This window comes from Jaculus jaculus, chromosome 1, assembly GCF_020740685.1.
Source record: "Jaculus jaculus isolate mJacJac1 chromosome 1, mJacJac1.mat.Y.cur, whole genome shotgun sequence".
Classification (NCBI taxonomy): Eukaryota; Metazoa; Chordata; class Mammalia; order Rodentia; family Dipodidae; genus Jaculus; species Jaculus jaculus.
In genome coordinates, this window is record NC_059102.1 from 128,185,240 (window position 1) to 128,203,370 (window position 18,131).

The 18,131-nt window shown below is 41.8% G+C and overlaps 2 protein-coding genes and 1 non-coding gene across 9 annotated transcripts in view; 2 read left to right on the forward strand and 1 right to left on the reverse strand.

Moving 5' to 3' along the window:
* Positions 1–18,131, reverse strand: part of Gapvd1 (GTPase activating protein and VPS9 domains 1) — a 131,251-nt gene that overhangs the window by 58,162 nt on the left and 54,958 nt on the right. For 4 of the 7 annotated variants that reach the window (XM_045132916.1, XM_045132900.1, XM_045132907.1 and 1 more), the window contains 3 exons: positions 9,469–9,598; positions 6,306–6,431; positions 4,530–4,703 (listed from right to left, as the gene is read on the reverse strand). In XM_045132916.1, coding sequence (XP_044988851.1) covers positions 4,530–4,703; positions 6,306–6,431; positions 9,469–9,598 — 430 coding nt within the window. The remainder of the gene's footprint in view (positions 1–4,529; positions 4,704–6,305; positions 6,432–9,468; positions 9,599–18,131) is intronic. The other 3 variants (XM_045132920.1, XM_045132911.1, XM_045132893.1) reach the window with 1 other exon arrangement.
* Positions 10,588–10,689, forward strand: LOC123458173. Its single transcript, XR_006635471.1, has one exon. It is a non-coding gene; the product is annotated as a U6 spliceosomal RNA (small nuclear RNA).
* Positions 15,424–16,521, forward strand: LOC101593523 (suppressor of cytokine signaling 2). Its single transcript, XM_045132928.1, has one exon. The coding sequence runs from the start codon at positions 15,664–15,666 to the stop codon at positions 16,258–16,260; it is 597 nt and encodes a 198-aa protein (XP_044988863.1). The 5' UTR covers positions 15,424–15,663; the 3' UTR covers positions 16,261–16,521.

The window sequence follows — 18,131 nt, forward strand, 5'->3', positions numbered from 1 at the left end:
TTACAAATAAAGCCAAGAACAAGACTACTTTGGTATCTGGGACAAAATAATGTGGAATCAATTAAGAAATCTATGTACACTAATTCAAAACAAAAATGGAAAGAAGTAAACATTTGTGTATGTTTGTGTTAAAAATACTCAAGATGAGGGGATGGAGAGATGGCTTAGTGGTTAAGGTGCTTCTCTGCAAAGCCTAAGAACCTGGGGTTCAATTCTCCAATACCCATGTAAAGCCAGATGCACAAGGTGGCACATGTGTCTAGAGTTTTCAGTGGCTGGAGGCCCTGACACACTCATCCTATCTGCCTTTTTTCTCTCTTAAATAAATATTTTTTAAAATACTCAAGATGAGAATACACTAATGCTTATTTTTCCTCAAATGTGTGTGCATTTTGTTTTTTTTTCAATATAGGGTCTGCTCTAGCCCAGTCTGACCTGAAATTCACTAAGCAATCTCAGCCTAGCCTTGAACTCACAGTAATCCTCCAACCTTTGCCTCCCAAGTGATGGGATTAAAGGTATACACCACCACACACAGTCCAAATATTTTTATGTATTTATGAGACAGAGAGGGAGGATGGAGTTTGTGTGAGTATAGACCTGCCAGGGCCTCTTGCAGCTGCAAATGAACTCCAGATGCATACACCACTTTGTGCATATGGCTTTACATAGTACTGGAGTACTGAACTTGAGCTAGCAGCCTTTGCAAGCAAGCACTGTGCCTTTAATTGTTAAGCCATCTGCTTAGCAACCCACTGCTGCTTTTAAAAAATATATAATTTTATAAAAGAGAGACTGATTGAGATGGGGGATATGATGAAGAATGGAATTTCAAAGGGGAAAGTGGAGAGGGGGAGGGTATTACCATGGGATATTTTTTATAATCAGGGAAGTTGTTAATAAAAAATTAGCCAGGCGAAGTAGCTCACACCTTTAATCCCAGCACTCGGAAGGAAGAGGTAGGAGTATCACTGTGAGTTCTAGGCCACCCTGAGACTACATAGTGAATTCCAGGTCAGCCTGAGTTAGAGTGAGAGACCCTACCTCGAAACACCAAAAAATATACATATATTCTGTGTGGGGGGGGTGGAGGGATGGCTTAGTGGTTGAGGCACTTGCCTACAAAGCCAAAGGACCCAGGTTCAATTCCCTAGGATCCATGTAAGCCAGATGTACAAAGTGACACATGTGTCTGGAGTTCATTTGCAGTGACTGGAGGTCCTGGTGCATCCATTCTCTCTCTCTCCTTCCCTCTCCCTCTTTCTCTCTTAAATAAAATAAAATTAAATGTGTGTGTGTGTGTGTATAAAATTTTTTTAATTTAGTTATTAGAGAGAGAGAGAGAGAATGAGCATATCAGGGCCTATAACCACTTCAAACAAACTTCAGATGCATGCACCATCTAGGTATGGGGGAATTGAACATTAGGCTTTTCAGTCAAGCACCTTAACCACTAAGCCATCTCTCCAGCCTACCCTCTGCTGCAGTTTTTGGGGGCGGAGTGGAGGAAGGTTGAGGTAGAGTCTCACTATAGCCCAGGCTGACCTGAAGTTCACTATGTAGTGTCAAGGTGGCCTCAAACTCAATGATCCTCCTACCTCTGCCTCCCAGGTGCTGGGATTAAAGGTGTGTGCTACCACATCCAGCTTTCTGCAGCTTTAAAAAAAATTTTTTTTCTTTTTCAAGGTAGGGTTTCACTCAAGCCCAGGCTGGCCCAGAACTTCCTCTGTAGTCCCAGGCTGACCTCATACTCACAGCAATCCTCCTATCTCTTCCTCCTGAGTGCTGGGATTTAAAGGTGTGATATCATGCCTGGCTACTATTTTTATTTATTGATCTGCAAGCAGAGAGAATGAGAATGGGGCATGCCAAAGCCTCTGACTACCATAAACAAACTTCAGATGCATGTGTCACTTTGTGCATCTGGGTTTACATGGGTACTAGGGAATTGAACCCAGGACTGCAGGCTTTGCAAGCAACCATCTTTAATAGATGAAACATCTCCCTAATACTTCTGCTACTTTTATTGAAATTTCTTTTTCTTTTCCTTTTTTTTTTTTTTTTTTTTTTTAAGATTTGAGACAGAGAGGGGGTAAAGGAAAGAGAGAGTGAGAATGGGTGCGCCAGGGCCTGTAGCCACGCAACTGAACTTCAGATGTATGCACCACTATGTGCATCTGGCTTATGTGGGACCTGGAGAATCAAACTTGGGCCCTTAGGCTTCGCAGGTATGTGCCTTAACCGCTCAGCCATCTCTTCAGCCTTAAATTTCTTTTCTTTACTTTTCTTTTTTGATTTTTCAAGATAGGGTCTTACTCTAGCCCAGGCTGACCTGGAATTCACTAGGTAGTCTCTGTGGCCTTGAACTCAGAACCCTCCTATCTCTGCCTCCCAAGTGCTGGGATTAAAGGCATGTGCCACCACACCTGACCTTAAATTTCTTTTTGAGAGAGAGAGAGAGGCAAATAGAAAGAACAGGCATGCCAGGGCATCTAGCCACTGCAAACAAATTCAAAATGAATGTGCCCCCTTATGCATCTGGTTTACATGGGTACTAGGGAGTCAAATATGGGTCCTTAGGCTTCATAGAGAAGTGCCTTAACAGCTAAGCCATCTCTCCAGCTCCTCTGCTACTTTTGATGAAACCTAATAAAATAATTCTCTCAGTACATTTTTAAAAAGCTTTGTATAAAAGCTACCTTTTATAGATATATTACAAAAGAATGTGCGGAACTTGCCTGAACATGATGGGATATGGAAGCCGGGGGGGGGGGGGCACAAGAAGCAAAACGGGGGGCTGAGAAGATGGCTTAGTGGTAAAAGTCACTTGCTTGCAAAGCCTGCTGGCCTGGTTTGATTCTGCAGTACCCAAGCAAAGCCAGTGGTGCATACATCTGGAGTTGTTTACAGTGACAAGAGAACCTGGCATGCCCTCCCCCCCCGCCACAAACACCAGGCACATGCCTTTAATCCCATTACTTGTGATGCTGAGGGAGACCATCACTGTGAGGTGAGTTCAAGGCCACCCTGGGCTAGGTAGAGCAAGACCCTCCCTCAAAAAGAAAAAGAAGAGGAACAAAACTGGTCATGTGTGTCTGGCTATTGAACCTCACTGACTAATAGATACAGTGAGTTCCTCTTGTCGTTTTCCATGATTTCAAAAGAAAATGAAAATGGTGGTGCACGCCTTTAATCCAGGTACTCCGGGAGGGAGGCAGAGGTAGGAGGATCATTGTGAGTTCAAGGCCACTCTGAGACTACCTAGTAAATTCCATGTCAGCCTGAGCTAAAGCAAGACCCTACCTCAAAAAAAAAAAAAATGCCAGGCATGGTGGCACACAACTTCAATCCCAGCACTCAGGAGGCAGAGGTAGGAGGATCGCTGTGAGTTCAAGGCCACCCTGAGACTACATAGTGAATTCTAGGTTAGTCTGGGCTAGAGTGAGACCCTACCTCGAAAAACAAACAAACAAGCCAACAAAAAATTCTAAGACTGGGCTGGAGAGATGGTTTAGCGGTTAAGCGCTTGCCTGTGAAGCCTAAGGACCCTGGTTCGAGGCTCGATTCCCCAGGACCCACGTTAGCCAGAGGCACAAGGGGGCGTCTGGAGTTCGTTTGCAGTGGCTGGAGGCCCTGGCGTGCCCATTGTCTCTCTCTTCCTATCTGCCTCTTTCTCTCACTGTCTGTCATTCTCAAATAAATAAAACAAACAACAAAAAAAATTTTTAATTCTAAGACTGCAGAACTCATACAAGAGTATTATAAGAGACTAGACTTTAGTTTCCTTGGTTGTTTTGTTTTGTTAATTCCCCACACCGTGCCTAGGAATGTATTCAGTCTTGCTCACTAAGCTAAATCTCCAACCCTAAGAGGAGAGATTTCAATACTGTACACTACAAATCAATAATAAACTAGACATTATTAAAAAATTAAAAAGAAAAACAGAGTTGGGCGTGGTGGTACACACCTTTAATCCCAGCACTCAGGAGGCAGAGGTGGGAGGATCACTGTGAGTTCGAGGCCACCCTGAGAATACAGAGCAAATTCCAGGTCAGCCTGGGCTAGAGTGAGACCTTGCCTCAAAAAAAAATGGGAGGGGATTACTAGTCAGGCATGGTGGTGATGCCTTTAATCCCAGCATTGCGGAGACCGAGGTAGGAGGATTGCTGTGAGTTGGAGGCCAGCCTGGGACTAGAGTGAGTTCCAGGTCAGATTGAATAAGACTGAGAACCTACCTTAGAAAAAAAGGCAGGGATTGCCAATGACACAGTAAAAACATATACTATATCCTGACTTGACAGAAAACTAATTCAAAAGAAAGACTTTTCCACCCTTTTAAGGTAGGTGGAGGAAGCAATTAAATGCAAAAGATGAAAACACTACCTGTATTAAGGTAAAAAGCACTTGTTCCATATAGTTACCACACTTTCTCACACACATCTGTCAGCACTAATGCCCACGCCTACCATCAAGGGTAGGTGGATATGAATAACTAAACAGCTACCTCCAGAGAACTGAACACCAGTTACCTGCAATCTCTTGCAAGCGATCTTCATCGATGTTAGGATCAAAGTCACTTCCCAAGACATCTGTGCTCCAGGTCTCACTCACGGTTTCTGATATGTCCCTGTCATCTGTTAGTCCCATCATGTCACGAATCTCAAATTTCCTCAGCTTATCATCAAGATTATCCTGTGTGGTAGCTATTGAAAACAAAAGTGAGCACTTGAAAAGCAGTGGCACAGCAACTACACACACACACTTTTTTTTTCTTTAGAGAGAGTGAGAAAGAGAGAGAGAGAAAGAGAATTGGTATGCCAGGGCCTCAGCCATTACAATTAAACTCCAGGTGCTTGCACCATCTAGTGGGCATGTGCAACCTTGTGCTTGCCTCAATGTGCATGTAGCTTATGTGGGATCTATAGTCAAACATGGGTCTCTAGGCTTCACAGGCAAGTGTCCTAACCACTAAGCTTTTCTCCAGCCCCTATGTTGCTGTTTTCTTTGAGGAAGGGTCTCCCTTTAGCCCAAGCTAGCCAGGAATTTATTATGTAGTTTCAGGATGGCCTGGCCATGTCCAGCAGAGAGAGAGAAAAAAAATAGGCACATCTGGGCTTCCAACTACTGCAAATGAACTCCAGAAGCATGTACCACCTTGTGCATCTGGCTTTATATGGGGACTGGGAAATTAAACATGGTTTGTTAGGGTTTGCAGGCAAGCACCTTAATTGCTGAGCCATCTCTCCAGCCCCAGTTACAATTTTTTAATTAGCCCTAAAGAACTTTTTGTCTTCAAATTTCAAGTTATATCTTATCATTACTGAGCATATAGCTCCATCCTAGACCAACCTGCTTCTCAACCAACATTACCCCAGCTAAGACTAACAGAGACCCTCACCCAGCCACTGGTGGCTAGAGATGTAGAAATGAGGATATCTGCCCTAAATTAGAGGCTCTAACACAACAAATCCAAAACAGATTGTTAAACTATTTTTTCCAAAGTTTAAGAGGATGTCACCCTCAACCTTTCATCCCCTTCTAATAAAAAGTTTTCAACAGCTTCTGCTTGCTTCTCAAATACAGACTTCCTTTTCTCTACAATAAGGATCTACTCACTTTTCAATCCTTATCTCACCCTATTTTATTTTGTTTGTTTATTTATTTATTTTTGGTTTTTTAAGGTATAAATAAATAAATAAATAAATTTTAAAAAAAAGTTCTAGCTCTGGCTAACCTGGAATTTACTATGTAGTCTCAGGGTGGCCTGCCTCCCAAGTGCTGGGATTAAAGGCATGTGCCACCACGCCCAGCATTTTTATTTTTTTAAAAACATATTTTATTTAGTTATATAATTGAGAGAGAGAAAGAGGCCACCCATTCTCTCCCTCTCTGCCTCTTTAATCTTTAATCCCACCACAAAGTGATCCTCCTACCTCTGCCTCTTGAGTACTGGGATTAAAGGGCACCATACCTGATACAAAATAATTCAAAACACTTTTAACAAATTTCAGATCAGTCTTTCTATAAGTTCCTTGAAACTTGAGTAGTTATCACTGTATTCCTTAAATACTACAGAAGATATACAAATATTATAGAATTTAAAGTAATTCATGTCATTGCATGCAATTTAAACCTAAACAATTCACCTATCAACAAACCACTAGAGAAACTATATAAACAAATGCAACTTTGATGGTCATTAATCACTTAAATTTACTTTTACTGAACAAAGCCCACTTATCCACAAACTCCATGCTTACTGTCAGTCAGGTAAGGGCTATCCTAGTCACCTAGCCTCACCTTACCTTGTTCATGTTCCAACAGCTGCAAAGCTTCGACTCCATTACTCCCAGAAGGCCCTGCCCCAAGCTCGGATACAGACTCTCCTTCTAGGTCCAGGGAGGACACGGAATTGGAACGATTTGAAGGACCTGGAGAAATGTTCGTCTGTGAGCACTCTTGTAAAAAACATTCCTAAGCCACCATGCAGTATTTCATGCCTTGAAAAGAGACTAAGAACTAATTAAAAATTTTGTGACATTTTGAAGCAAGGTCTGTTTATTCTTGACTGGCCTTAACTCTCAATCCTGTCACAGCATTCTGAGTCCTAGGATTATAGGTGTGTGCCACTGCAGTGGGTTTAAAATATTTTTGCTTACTACATTTGTTCATGGAAAATATACACGCTGAGCTGGGTGTAGTGGTGCATGCCTTTAATCCCAGAACTTTTTTTAAAATTTATTTATTTATTTATTCAAGAAAGAGACAGAGAGAAAAAAAATGGGGACACCAGCGCTTCTAGCCACTGCAAACAAACTCCAAATGTATGCACCACCTTGTACATCTCTGGCTTACATGGGTCCTGGGGAATTGAATCGAGGTACTTTGGCTTTGCAGGCCAGTGCCTTAACCATTAAGCCATCCCTCCAGCCCTAGTTCCAGCACTCTTGAGGCAGAGGTAGGAGGACTGCTGTGAGTTCAAGGACACCCTGAGACTACATAGTGAATTCCAGGTCAGCCTGGGCTAGAATGAGACCCAGCCTTTAGAAACCAAAAAAAAGAAAAGAAAAAGAAAAAAAGAAAAGAAAATATACATGCTTTGGGAGCAAGTAGTTGTTCTGCTTTGAGATCTATCCAAAGGGGCCTGGAAAAATGGCTTATCTGTGAAGGTGCTTGCCTGCGGAGCCAAATGACCCAGGTTTGATTGCCCAGGACCTACATAAGCCAGATGCACAAGTTGGTGCATGCATCTGGAGTTTGTTTACAGCAGCTGAAGGCCCTGGCATACCCATTTGTGCTCTCTCTCAAACAAATAAAATAAAATTTTAGAAAATAAAACTTAAAAAAATAAAAAGATCTATCCAAAAGAACTAATCAAAAATCAACTTAAGGCTGCATAGCATTGAATTTATAATAACATCTAAAAGGTAGAAGCAATCTGCCTATTTACTCACAGAAGAATGCTGAGATAAACTGATATGCCTAGCTGAAGTTAAAGAAAAAAAATCCACTTAAAATTTTGAAGAGAAATGCTAATGGCATATTATTAAACTAAAAAAGGTTACAAAATATCAAAAATCCAGCAGGGTATTGTTGGTACACGCCTTTAATCCCAGCACTCAGGAGGCTAAGGTACAAGGATCTACGTGTTTAAGGCCAGCTGAGACTACACCATGAATTCCAGATCAACTTGTGCTACAGTAAGACCCTTGAAAAAACAAAACAACAACCCAGTTTTGCTATACATAAGTCAAAGTATTAATAGGATGGTAAAAGTGTATATATATACATATATATAGTGAATTCCAGGTCAGCCTGGGCTAGAATGAGACCCAACCTTGAGAAACCAAAAAAAAGAAAAGAAAAAGAAAAAAAGAAAAGAAAATATACATGCTTTGGGAGAAAGTAGTTGTTCTGCTTTGAGATATATATGTGTGTGTGTGTGTGTGTGTGTGTGTGTGTGTGTGTGTGTGTATGGTAGATATTTTCTATAATGAGCTTTGAGATATATATATTGTAGATATTTTCTATAATGATCATGATTTTTTTTTTAAAAGCTTAAAAATAGGAAAAATTGGGCTGGAGAGGTGGCTTAGCAGTTAAGCGCTTGCCTGTGAAGCCTAAGGACCTTGGTTCAAGACTCGATTCCCCAGGACCCATGTTAACCAGATGCACAAGGGGGCGCACATGTCTGGAGTTCATTTGCAGTGGCTGGAGGCCCTGGCATGCCCATTCTCTCTCTCTCTGTCTCTTTCTCTCTGTCGCTCTCAAATAAATAAATAAAAATAAACAAAAAAAATTAAAAAAAAAAAATAGGAAAAATATTTACTCTTAATTATTTATATGCATATGTGTGTATGAGCATGCTAATCACTACAAATGAATGTCAGATATTATTACTATATTATTATTATTACTACTACTACTTTTTTGCATCCATCTTTCCATGGGTGTCTGGGGAATTGAACCCAGGCTAGCAGGCTTTGTAAGCAAGACCCTGTAACTGTTGAACCATCTTCCCAACCCCTGTAATATACTTTTAAATGTTAATAAACTTTAAATTTTGTTTTTAATTTTTTGGTTTTGGTTTTGGTTTTTAGAGGCAGGACCTCACTTTAGTCTAGGCAGACCTGATGTTCAGGCTGACCTCAAACTCACAGTGATCCTCAAAAAATTCTAGGGGGCTAGAGAGATGGCTTAGCAGTTAAGGTGTTTGCCTGAGAAGCCTAAGGATCCAGATTTCATTCCCCAATACCCACGTAAGCCAGATGTACAAGGTGGCACAAGTGTCTGGAGTTCATTTGCCATGGCTGGAGGCCATGGCTTGCCTATTCTCTCTATATATTTGTCTGGCCCCCCTTTCTCTCAAATAAATAAAACAATTTTTTAAAGTTCTAATTTGTGGAATGCCACATTCCACACTCTCACTTCACAATCTTGGCTTATGATTTTCTCATTTTTTGTGTGATTAAACCCAGGGTATTGCACATGCCAGGCAAGCAGCCTAGCAGTTGAGCTACATCCCCAATCCACACTTTCCTGTTTTACTGCATTGCATCTTCCTTCATAAAGAAATGCATCACTGTGTGGATAATGGAACACAGAACATAAAACAACATCCTGAAATACTAGAAGTGCATTTCCCACTTGTCCATGCATTATATCCTTCTAAAGGAGCTCTATAATAAGCTGTATATATATTAGTACTGAGAAATAACACTTGCTGAATTTTGATTAACTCTGAATACAGACATATATCATATACATTTTCTATGACCAAAAGCCTCTCATAATTTTACACAGGAAACAATTTTTATAGCCAACTGTTAAAATTCATTAGAGGAAAATTTCTTTAGTCTCCTTAGTGAGAGGCCTGAGAGTTTAATTATAATTTATAAGGCTCCTTTAAAGAACACAAAGCAAAATATTTCTTGAAAACACAACTCCCTGAATGAAGTAACCCTTCACCTTCAGATATGCCTTCCAGATTATCACTGCACAGGGAAAAGCGCAAGGTTTTATCAGGTTTACCGTGGAGTTTGTTTTCATCAACAGGGACATCTCCTTGTCCTCCATCCGAAAGTTGCATGTTTAGGACCTGAAATATAAATTTTCAATTTTAGTTTATCACAAATGAAAGACTAACAATAAGAAAACAAACATGGGTGCTGGAGAGATGACTCAGCGGTTAAGTTGCTTGCCTGCAAAGCCAAAGGACCCAGGTTTGACTCCCCAAGACCCACATAAGCCAGATGCACAGGGGGTATATGCATCTGGAGTTCATTTGCAGTGTCTGGAGGCCCTGGCGCACCCATTCTCTCTCTCTTTCTCTCTCTACCTGCCTATTTCTGTATCTCTCTCTCAAATAAATAAATAAATAAATTTAAATATGTATTTATTATAAAAATAAAACAAACAAGGGCTGGAGAAAATGGCTTAGTGGTTAAGGCATTTGCCTGCAAAGCCAAAGGACCCTGGTTCAATTCCCCAGGACCCATGTAAGCCAGATGCACAAGGAGGTGCATGTATCTGGAGTTCGTTTGCAGTGGCTGGAGGCCCTGGTGGGCCCCATTCTCTCCCTCCCTCTCCCTCCCCCTCCCTCTCCCTCCCTCTCCCTCTCTCTTCCTCCCTCCCTCTCTCTCTCTCTCTCTCTCTCTCTCTCTCTCTCAAATAAATAAATAAAATATTTAAAAACCATGATATTCTTGGGATTATAGATGTGTACTACCACACCTGGTTTTCATGGTGCTGGAAAATGAACCCAGGACCTCATTCATGCATGCTAGGCCAGCAATCTACCAACTAAGCTATATAAAAGACCCTTTTACTTTTTCTTTGTCTCACATTGTAGCCCAGGCTGCCTTTCAAGAACTGAGATAACATAAGCCATTACACCTGGCCTTATAACCTGTGGCTTCTTCCCAGGCCAGTGATGAGATTTCCCAGGAAACAAGTCATTGCTACCACAGAGAAGATACTGCTTCTTGTTCAGATCACCACTGTAAGAAAAGGCTCCTCATCACAGTCTAGACTTCTTTATGTTCACCTCTATTCCATGTCCTTTATTCTTTTATTAAGAAATATCTTGTGCTCGCTTCGGCAGCACATATACTAAAATTGGAACGATACAGAGAAGATTAGCATGGCCCCTGCGCAAGGATGACACGCAAATTCGTGAAGAAGTATCTTGCCGGGCATGGTGGTGCATGCCTTTAATCCCAGCACTTGGGAGGCAGAGGTAAGAGGATTGCCATGAGTTTGAGGCCACCTGAGAATACATAGTTAATTCCAGGTCAGCCCGGACCAGAGAGAGACCCTACCTCGAAAAACAAAACAAAAAAAATGAAGTATCTTAAAACTGATTCTCATATCTCTAACAACTTTCTCCCTCTTCCTCCCTGCTCCCTTCCCTTTTCTTAAACAGGATCTCAGAGCCCAGGCTGGCCTAGAACTTTTTGTAATCCAAGCTGGCTTCAAACCCAAAATCCATGTGCCTTAGCCTCCCAAGCACTGGAATCTATAGGTGTATACTCTCATGCCCTGCTTCCAAATTCCCAGCCCTATGTCTTACTCTTTTTTCCTTTTTTTTTTTTTTAATAAATAAGAGAACAGGGCTAGAGAGATGGTTTAGTGGTTAAGGCACTTGCCTGCAAAGCCAAAGGACAGCAGTTCAATTCCCCAGGACCCATGTAAGCCAGATGCACAAGGGGGCACATGTGTCTGGACTTCGTTTTCAGTGGCTGGAGGCCCTAGCACACCAATTCTCTCTCTCTCTCCCTCTCCCTCTCTCAAATAAATAAATAAATAAATTTTTAAAAAGATGAAAATCTTAAATAAGAGAACAGATTTTTTTTTTTTTATTTGAGAGAGGCAGGCAGATATATATAGAATGGGCACACCAGGGCCTCTAGCCACCACAAATGAACTACAGATGAATGTGCCACCTTGTACACCTGGCTTACGTGGGTCCTGGAGAATTGAACCTAGGTCCTTTGGCTTTCTAGGTAAGTGCCTTAACCACTAAATCATCCTTCCAGCCCCTTTTTTTCTTTTTTATACAAAGTTTTTTAATGTTTTCTTTATTTGAAAGAGAAAGAAAAGCCGGGCGTGGTGGCGCACGCCTTTAATCCTAGCACTTGGGAGGCAGAGGTAGGAGGATCGCCATGAGTTCAAGGCTACCCTGAGACTACAGAGTTAATTCCAGGTCAGCCTGGACCAGAGTGAGACCTTGAAAAACCAAAAAAGAAAGAAAGAAAGAAAGAAAGAAAGAAAGAAAGAAGGAAGGAAGGAAGGAAGGAAGGAAGGAAGGAAGGAAGGAAGGAAGGAAGGAAGGAAGGAAAGAAAGAAAGAAAGAAAGAAAGAAAGAAAGAAAGAAAGAAAGAAAGAAAGAAAGAAAGAAAGAAAGAAAGAAAGAGAATGAGAGCATGGGCACTCCAGGGCCTCTTGCCACTGCAAACAACCTCCAGATGCATGTGCCACTTTCTGTATCTAGCTTTATATGGGTACCAAGGAATCAAACCTGAGCCATCAGGTTTTTCAAGCAAGCAAATGTATTAAACCACTAGGCCATCTTTCTAGCACCCCCCTCAACCTCTTTTTTTTTTTTTTTTTTTTTCCCTGAGATAGGGTCACTCATTCTAGTCCAGACCAACCTGGAACTCCCTTTGCAGTTCAGAGTACCCTCAAATGCACAGGGATCCTCCTACCTCAGTTTTTTGAGTGTTGGGATTAAAAACATGTACTACCATGCCCATTTCTTTTTTTTTTCTATTTCTCTTTTTTTTTTAATTACTTTCTATAGCTACACGTGGAGGCACATGCCTTTAATCCCAGCACTCGGAAGGCAGAGGTAGGAGGATCGCTGAGTTCAAACCCACCCTGAGACTCCATAGTGAATTCCAGGTCAGCCTGGACTAGGGTAAAACCCTCCCTTGAAAAAACAAAAAACAAAAAAAAAAAATTGCTTTCTTAGTTTATCACATATATTTTTTTCTAACAAGCCAAAAAATAAAAGTATACCTCAGGAATCCGGGACTCTGTAAAGCAGGAAAACCACTAGTATACCACCAGAATGAGAATAAACACAGAAAACATTCCCTATAAATCAATGGAAAAGTGCTATCAATTTCCACACCACACTTTCCTGGCTGCTGCTGCTGCTATTACTCTACTACTACTACAACAAAAATTACATTTGTTGTGAGCATGATCACCAATGTCAGTGCCAAGGTTGGACTAATGTAAAGGGCCCTCCACAACTGCTCCCAGAGAACTTAGCATCTGATGGGGTAACAAGGCAGGCCCACTGAAAGAAGATAGTGTTATGGTCTAAATATACTCTTTTAGGGAAGGAGGGTATTACCATGGGATATTTTTTTATAATCATGGAAGTTGTTAATTAAAAATATTGAATAAATAAATAAATATACTCTTTTAACTTTTTTTGTTTTGTTTTGTTCTGTTTGTTTTTCAACTAGGGTTTCACTCTAGTCCATGCTGATCTGGAACTCACTATGTAGTCTCAGGGCAGCCTCAAACTCACGGCGATCCTCCTACCTCTGCCTCCCAAATGCTGGGATTAAAGGTGTGTGCCACCACACCCAGCTTCTTTTAATTTTTAAAATACTTTATCGATATGAGAGAGAGAATGAGCACACCAGGGCCTCTAGCCACCACTGCAAATGAACTCCAGATGCATTACCACCTTGTACATCTGGCTTTATATGGGTACTGGGCAATTGAACCTAGGTCCTTTGGTTTTGCTGGCAAGTATGTTAACTGCTTAGCCACCTCTTCAGCTCCTGAATATTTTAAAATATATTTAATTATTTAGTTATTCATTTATTTCTGAGAGAGAGAAAAAAAAAGAGAACAGGCATGCCAGGGTATATTGCCACTGCAAATGAGCTCCAGATGCATGCACCACATTGTGCATCTGGTTTTACATGGGTACTTAGGATTTTTTTGAACCTTGGACCTGCAGCAGGCTTTGCCAGCAAGTGCCTTTAACCACTGAGCCATCTCCCCAGCCCTCATCTGTATATATGAGTTCTCCAAAAATTAATAATGGTGGCTGGAGGGATGGCTTAGCAGTTAAGACATTTGCCTGCAAAGCCAAAGGACCCAGGTTCTATTCCTCAGGACCCACGTTATCCAGATGCCCAAGGGGGCCCAGAAAGCCAAATGTTGCATGTTCTCTCTTATATGTGGATCCTAGCTACAAATGTATAGACTTGTGTGTGATCTGGAACCAAAAATCAGTAGCAGAGGCCCATAAGCTAGAAAAAGGCTAAAGGGGAGGGAGGAGAGGGAAGGTCTTAAGGGGATGGTATTGTATGTATGTAAGTAGAAGAATAGATTACAGGGAGGGGAAAGGCCTAAGAGAGGTCAGGGGAAGAGATTGTATAAAAGAAAAGTGAGGGGGGAGGGTCAATCAAAATTCAAGGTATTCTGAATAAGACATATGAAAATCTACTTTCTTAAATAATGGCACATCCAGAAGCCATAGATTGTTACTAGAAAATTTTCAGTGCCAGGGATGAGATACCTTCCAGTGAGTTGTTGGCCAGGGAGGTCCCTGTTGCCTCCAAAACATTATAGGCTATTGCCACAGCCTTTGGTTTTCCATGAGAAAGAGATGGTAAAGCCCTATTGCTGAAGACTTCACATGCCTGAGTGGCAAAGTCACTGAGAAATCAAGCTGGTGCCGAGCAGAAAACCTTCCCCCTGTAGACCAGCCAACTGAAAGATATAAAAAGCTGCACTCCATGCAGCCCTATGGGAGACAGAAGTCATCAGCAGTAAAAACAGTGGACACTGGAAACCTCAAGTTTGGCCAGACAGGCCAAATATCTGAATGAGTACAATAGTGGCACGTCTGCTCTGGGGGAAACCAACTACTCTCTAACTGGACAGAAGGCCCGTTCTATGGGAGAGAATACATGCCTGGTACTGAAAACCTAATCAAAAGCCTATGGCAGAGGAGGTCATGAGCCTTAAGGGTATAAAGCCTGCTCTTGTCTGGATAAATGCATATATTATTCTCACCAAATTTCCCTGAAATCACTACACTTAATGTTCATATTCATATACTAATGCTACTCTCACTTCTGGTCAAAGAAGCTTCTCTTTTCAGATGGCAATGACCACTAGGATGACCCAAAAGGCAACAAATGCTGAGAAGATGGGACAGAGGAGTGTCCAGCACTGAAACATCTCACACCCTACAAGGCTCAGGGTCCATTGTGGAAGAGGTGGCAGAAAGAATGTAAGAGCCAAAGGAAGGGTACCACTCCTTACATATAACTGTCTGGACATAATTTAGCCTCAATATCCAAGACCTCACAGTGCCTAGCAATACCCATACAAGACCCTCATTATAGGAGATAAAGATGATGACATCAAATTAAAAGAGAGACTGATGGAGAGAGGGAAGAGATGTGACAGAGAGCAGAGTTATGAAGGGGAAAGTGGGAGAGGGGAAGAAAGGGGAAGGAAATACGTGGTTTATAGTCTGTAAGTACAGAAGTTGTCAATAAAAATATATTCATATTTAAAAAATTTAAAAACAAAAAAAAAATTTTTAATCCATAATGGTGAAATCCTGACCTTCAAGGTGACAATATTTGGAGATGGGGCTTGTAGATGGATGACTAGGTCATGAAAACAAAGCCTCAGTGAGAAAGTGCCATCTATGAACCAGAAACCAAAGTTCAATAAGTTACCAAATTTGCCTTGAGCCTTGGCAGCCTCCAGAACTATCAAAAATAAGTTTGGGCCGCGACTCGCGGCCCCGAGGCTTCCCCTTGAAGCATGAGCCTCCTCTCCCGCAGTCACCCACGCTGCGCGGGCCCCGGGCCGTGCGCGCCGAGATCCCGGCCGCGCAGCCTCAAGATCCGCGGTGCCCGGAGCCCCGGCGCCCGCTGCAGTCGATCCGTGGGTGACCACGTCTGTGCCACACTTTGCCATCGGTCTTCTGGGACTTGGAAAGAAAGAACCGGCCGCTTCCCATCACCTCCCCCTCCGCCACCATTTCGGACACCCGGCAGGAACTCGTTTTGTGGTATCCACTGATTTCTGAGAAAGACGCGAGATCTTGGATTTCCCCACCCCAGCCCACCAAGCCCCGCGACCACCTGTCCTTGACACAGTGACCCTTCTCCCATGACCCTGCGGTGCCTAGAGCCCTCCGGGAATGGCGCGGAGCGAACGCGGAGCCAGTGGGGGACCGCCGGTTCCGCGGAGGAGCCGTCCCCGGAGGCGGCGCGCCTGGCCAAGGCCCTGCGCGAGCTCGGACAGACAGGATGGTACTGGGGAAGTATGACTGTTAATGAAGCTAAAGAAAAATTAAAAGAGGCGCCCGAAGGAACTTTCTTGATTAGAGATAGTTCACACTCAGACTACCTACTAACAATATCTGTTAAGACGTCAGCTGGACTGACTAATCTGCGCATTGAGTACCAGGATGGGAAGTTCAGATTGGATTCTATCATATGTGTCAAGTCCAAGCTGAAGCAGTTTGACAGTGTGGTTCATCTGATTGACTACTATGTTCAGATGTGCAAGGATAAGCGGACGGGCCCTGAAGCCCCCCGGAATGGGACTGTTCACCTCTATCTGACCAAACCACTCTATACGTCAGCACCTTCTCTGCAGCATTTCTGTCGACTCACCATTAACAAATGTACCGGTACCATCTGGGGACTGCCTTTACCAACAAGACTAAAAGATTACTTGGAAGAATATAAATTCCAGGTATAAATGTATCTCTCTCTGTTTTTTTTTTTAAAACAATGCCTCATATAGAATATCTCTGAATGCAGCTATGTAAAAGAGAACCAAAACTGAGTGACTGCCCAGGCTGGATAACTGCGCAGGATTCGTTCTCAGAACAGCTGGACCCACTCTAACTTAAAGGTGTGAAGAGGTAGCTAGGTATTATAAAGTTCCCCTAGATAAGTTTCAGCTGAGTGATGCTTCCTTTCCTATGCCTGACCAAGTCCAGGCAATCCTTTTAAATTACAAAATAAAATATCCCAAGTCAAGAGGAGGGAGCCTTGCTATCAGAATGCCTTGCCTTTCTGAATTTCCTTTGCACTGGGTCAAAGGTCCAAGGTCTCTAGAAGAGAAAGGTTCCACTCTCAGTACTGAAGAACGGCAGGAACCAGACTGGCCCAGGCTCAACTCCACCTTTATATATGCCTGGAGATCAGTCTGTTTTAGGACATTTTATATATTTGCGTTTTGATGTATTTAGGAGTTTTGTTAAACAGACCATGCTTGTATTTATCCCTACTTGATGCAATTAACCTAATCCAAAAAAAAAAAAAAAAGGTAACCATGAAATCCTGTATTTGTCTTTTCACTACATGTGTAAACTCTCCTGTGAATGAGTACTGTAGTAATCCACTTCAAGGGAGCCTTACTTCAGAAACATTTCAAACTGGTGCAAATGGAAAAGAGACTCTTTTCCCTTAAGGCTAATTAAAGACAAGAGTGTCATGCTACACAGATGCAATTCAATTCTTGATAATAAAACCAATGTAGATAATAGACACTTGATTCTTGGAAGTAGCGTGTCCCAACCTGTTGCCACTGGTGTTTGGCAATAGCTTTAGAAATTTTCAAGTTGTCCTTGAATTATCTCACCGTGGACATCAGCAGTTCTCTCCCTTCTACCGTGTAGAATACTTGTACTTAATTTTCTTCCAAATATAGGGGGATACTTGCCTGTTTTTTTCAAAGTGTTTATTTACTGCTGTTACTATTTGATTAGAATGTATTAAATAAAAACAACCCTGACTTAAAAAAAAAATAATAAGTTTGTTGGGCTGGAGAGATGGCTTAGCAGTTAAGGCGCTTGCCTGCAAAGCCTAAGGACCCAGGTTCAACTCCCCAGTACCCACATAAGCCAGATGCACAAAGTAACACATGCATCTGGAGTTCATTTGCAATGGCTTAAGGCCCTAGCACGTTCTTCATCTGCCTGTTTCTCTGTCAAATAAACAAAAAGGCAAACAAACAGAAATAAGTTTGTTGTTTATAAGGCATTAGTTTTCTTCATATTAGTATTATTATTATAAACCTCTAAGCTGGACACAGTGGTATATACCTATAACCCCAGGGAGAGGAAGGAGGATCAAAATTCCAAGGTTATCCTTGGCTACATAGCATGTTCAGGACAACCTGGATACCTGAGACCTTATCTTAAAAAAAAAAATTACCAACATATTACTAAATGGGGAAAAACTGGAAGCTTTTCCACTAAAATCAGGAACAAGACAAGGGTGCCCACTATCCCCACCTTTATTTAATATACTTCTGGAAGTCTTACCATAGCAATAAGGCAAGAGACACATAAAAGGGATACAAATTGGAAAGGAAGAAATCAAGTTATCATTATTTGCAGATGGCATGATTCTATACATAAAGGACCCTAAAGACTCTACTAGCAAAGTGTTAGAGCTGATCAAAACCTACAGCCATGTAGCAGGATACAAAATAAATACACAGAAATCAGTAGCCTTCATATATGCTAACAATAAACACACAGAGGATGAAATCAGAGAATCACTCCCATTTACAAATGCATCAAAAAAATAAATAAATAAAGTACCTTGGAATAAACCTAA

Excerpts from the sequence above, each read along its gene's own strand:
- LOC101593523 (XM_045132928.1), top strand. The coding sequence starts at position 15,664 with ATGACCCTGCGGTGCCTAGAGCCCTCCGGGAATGGCGCGGAGCGAACG.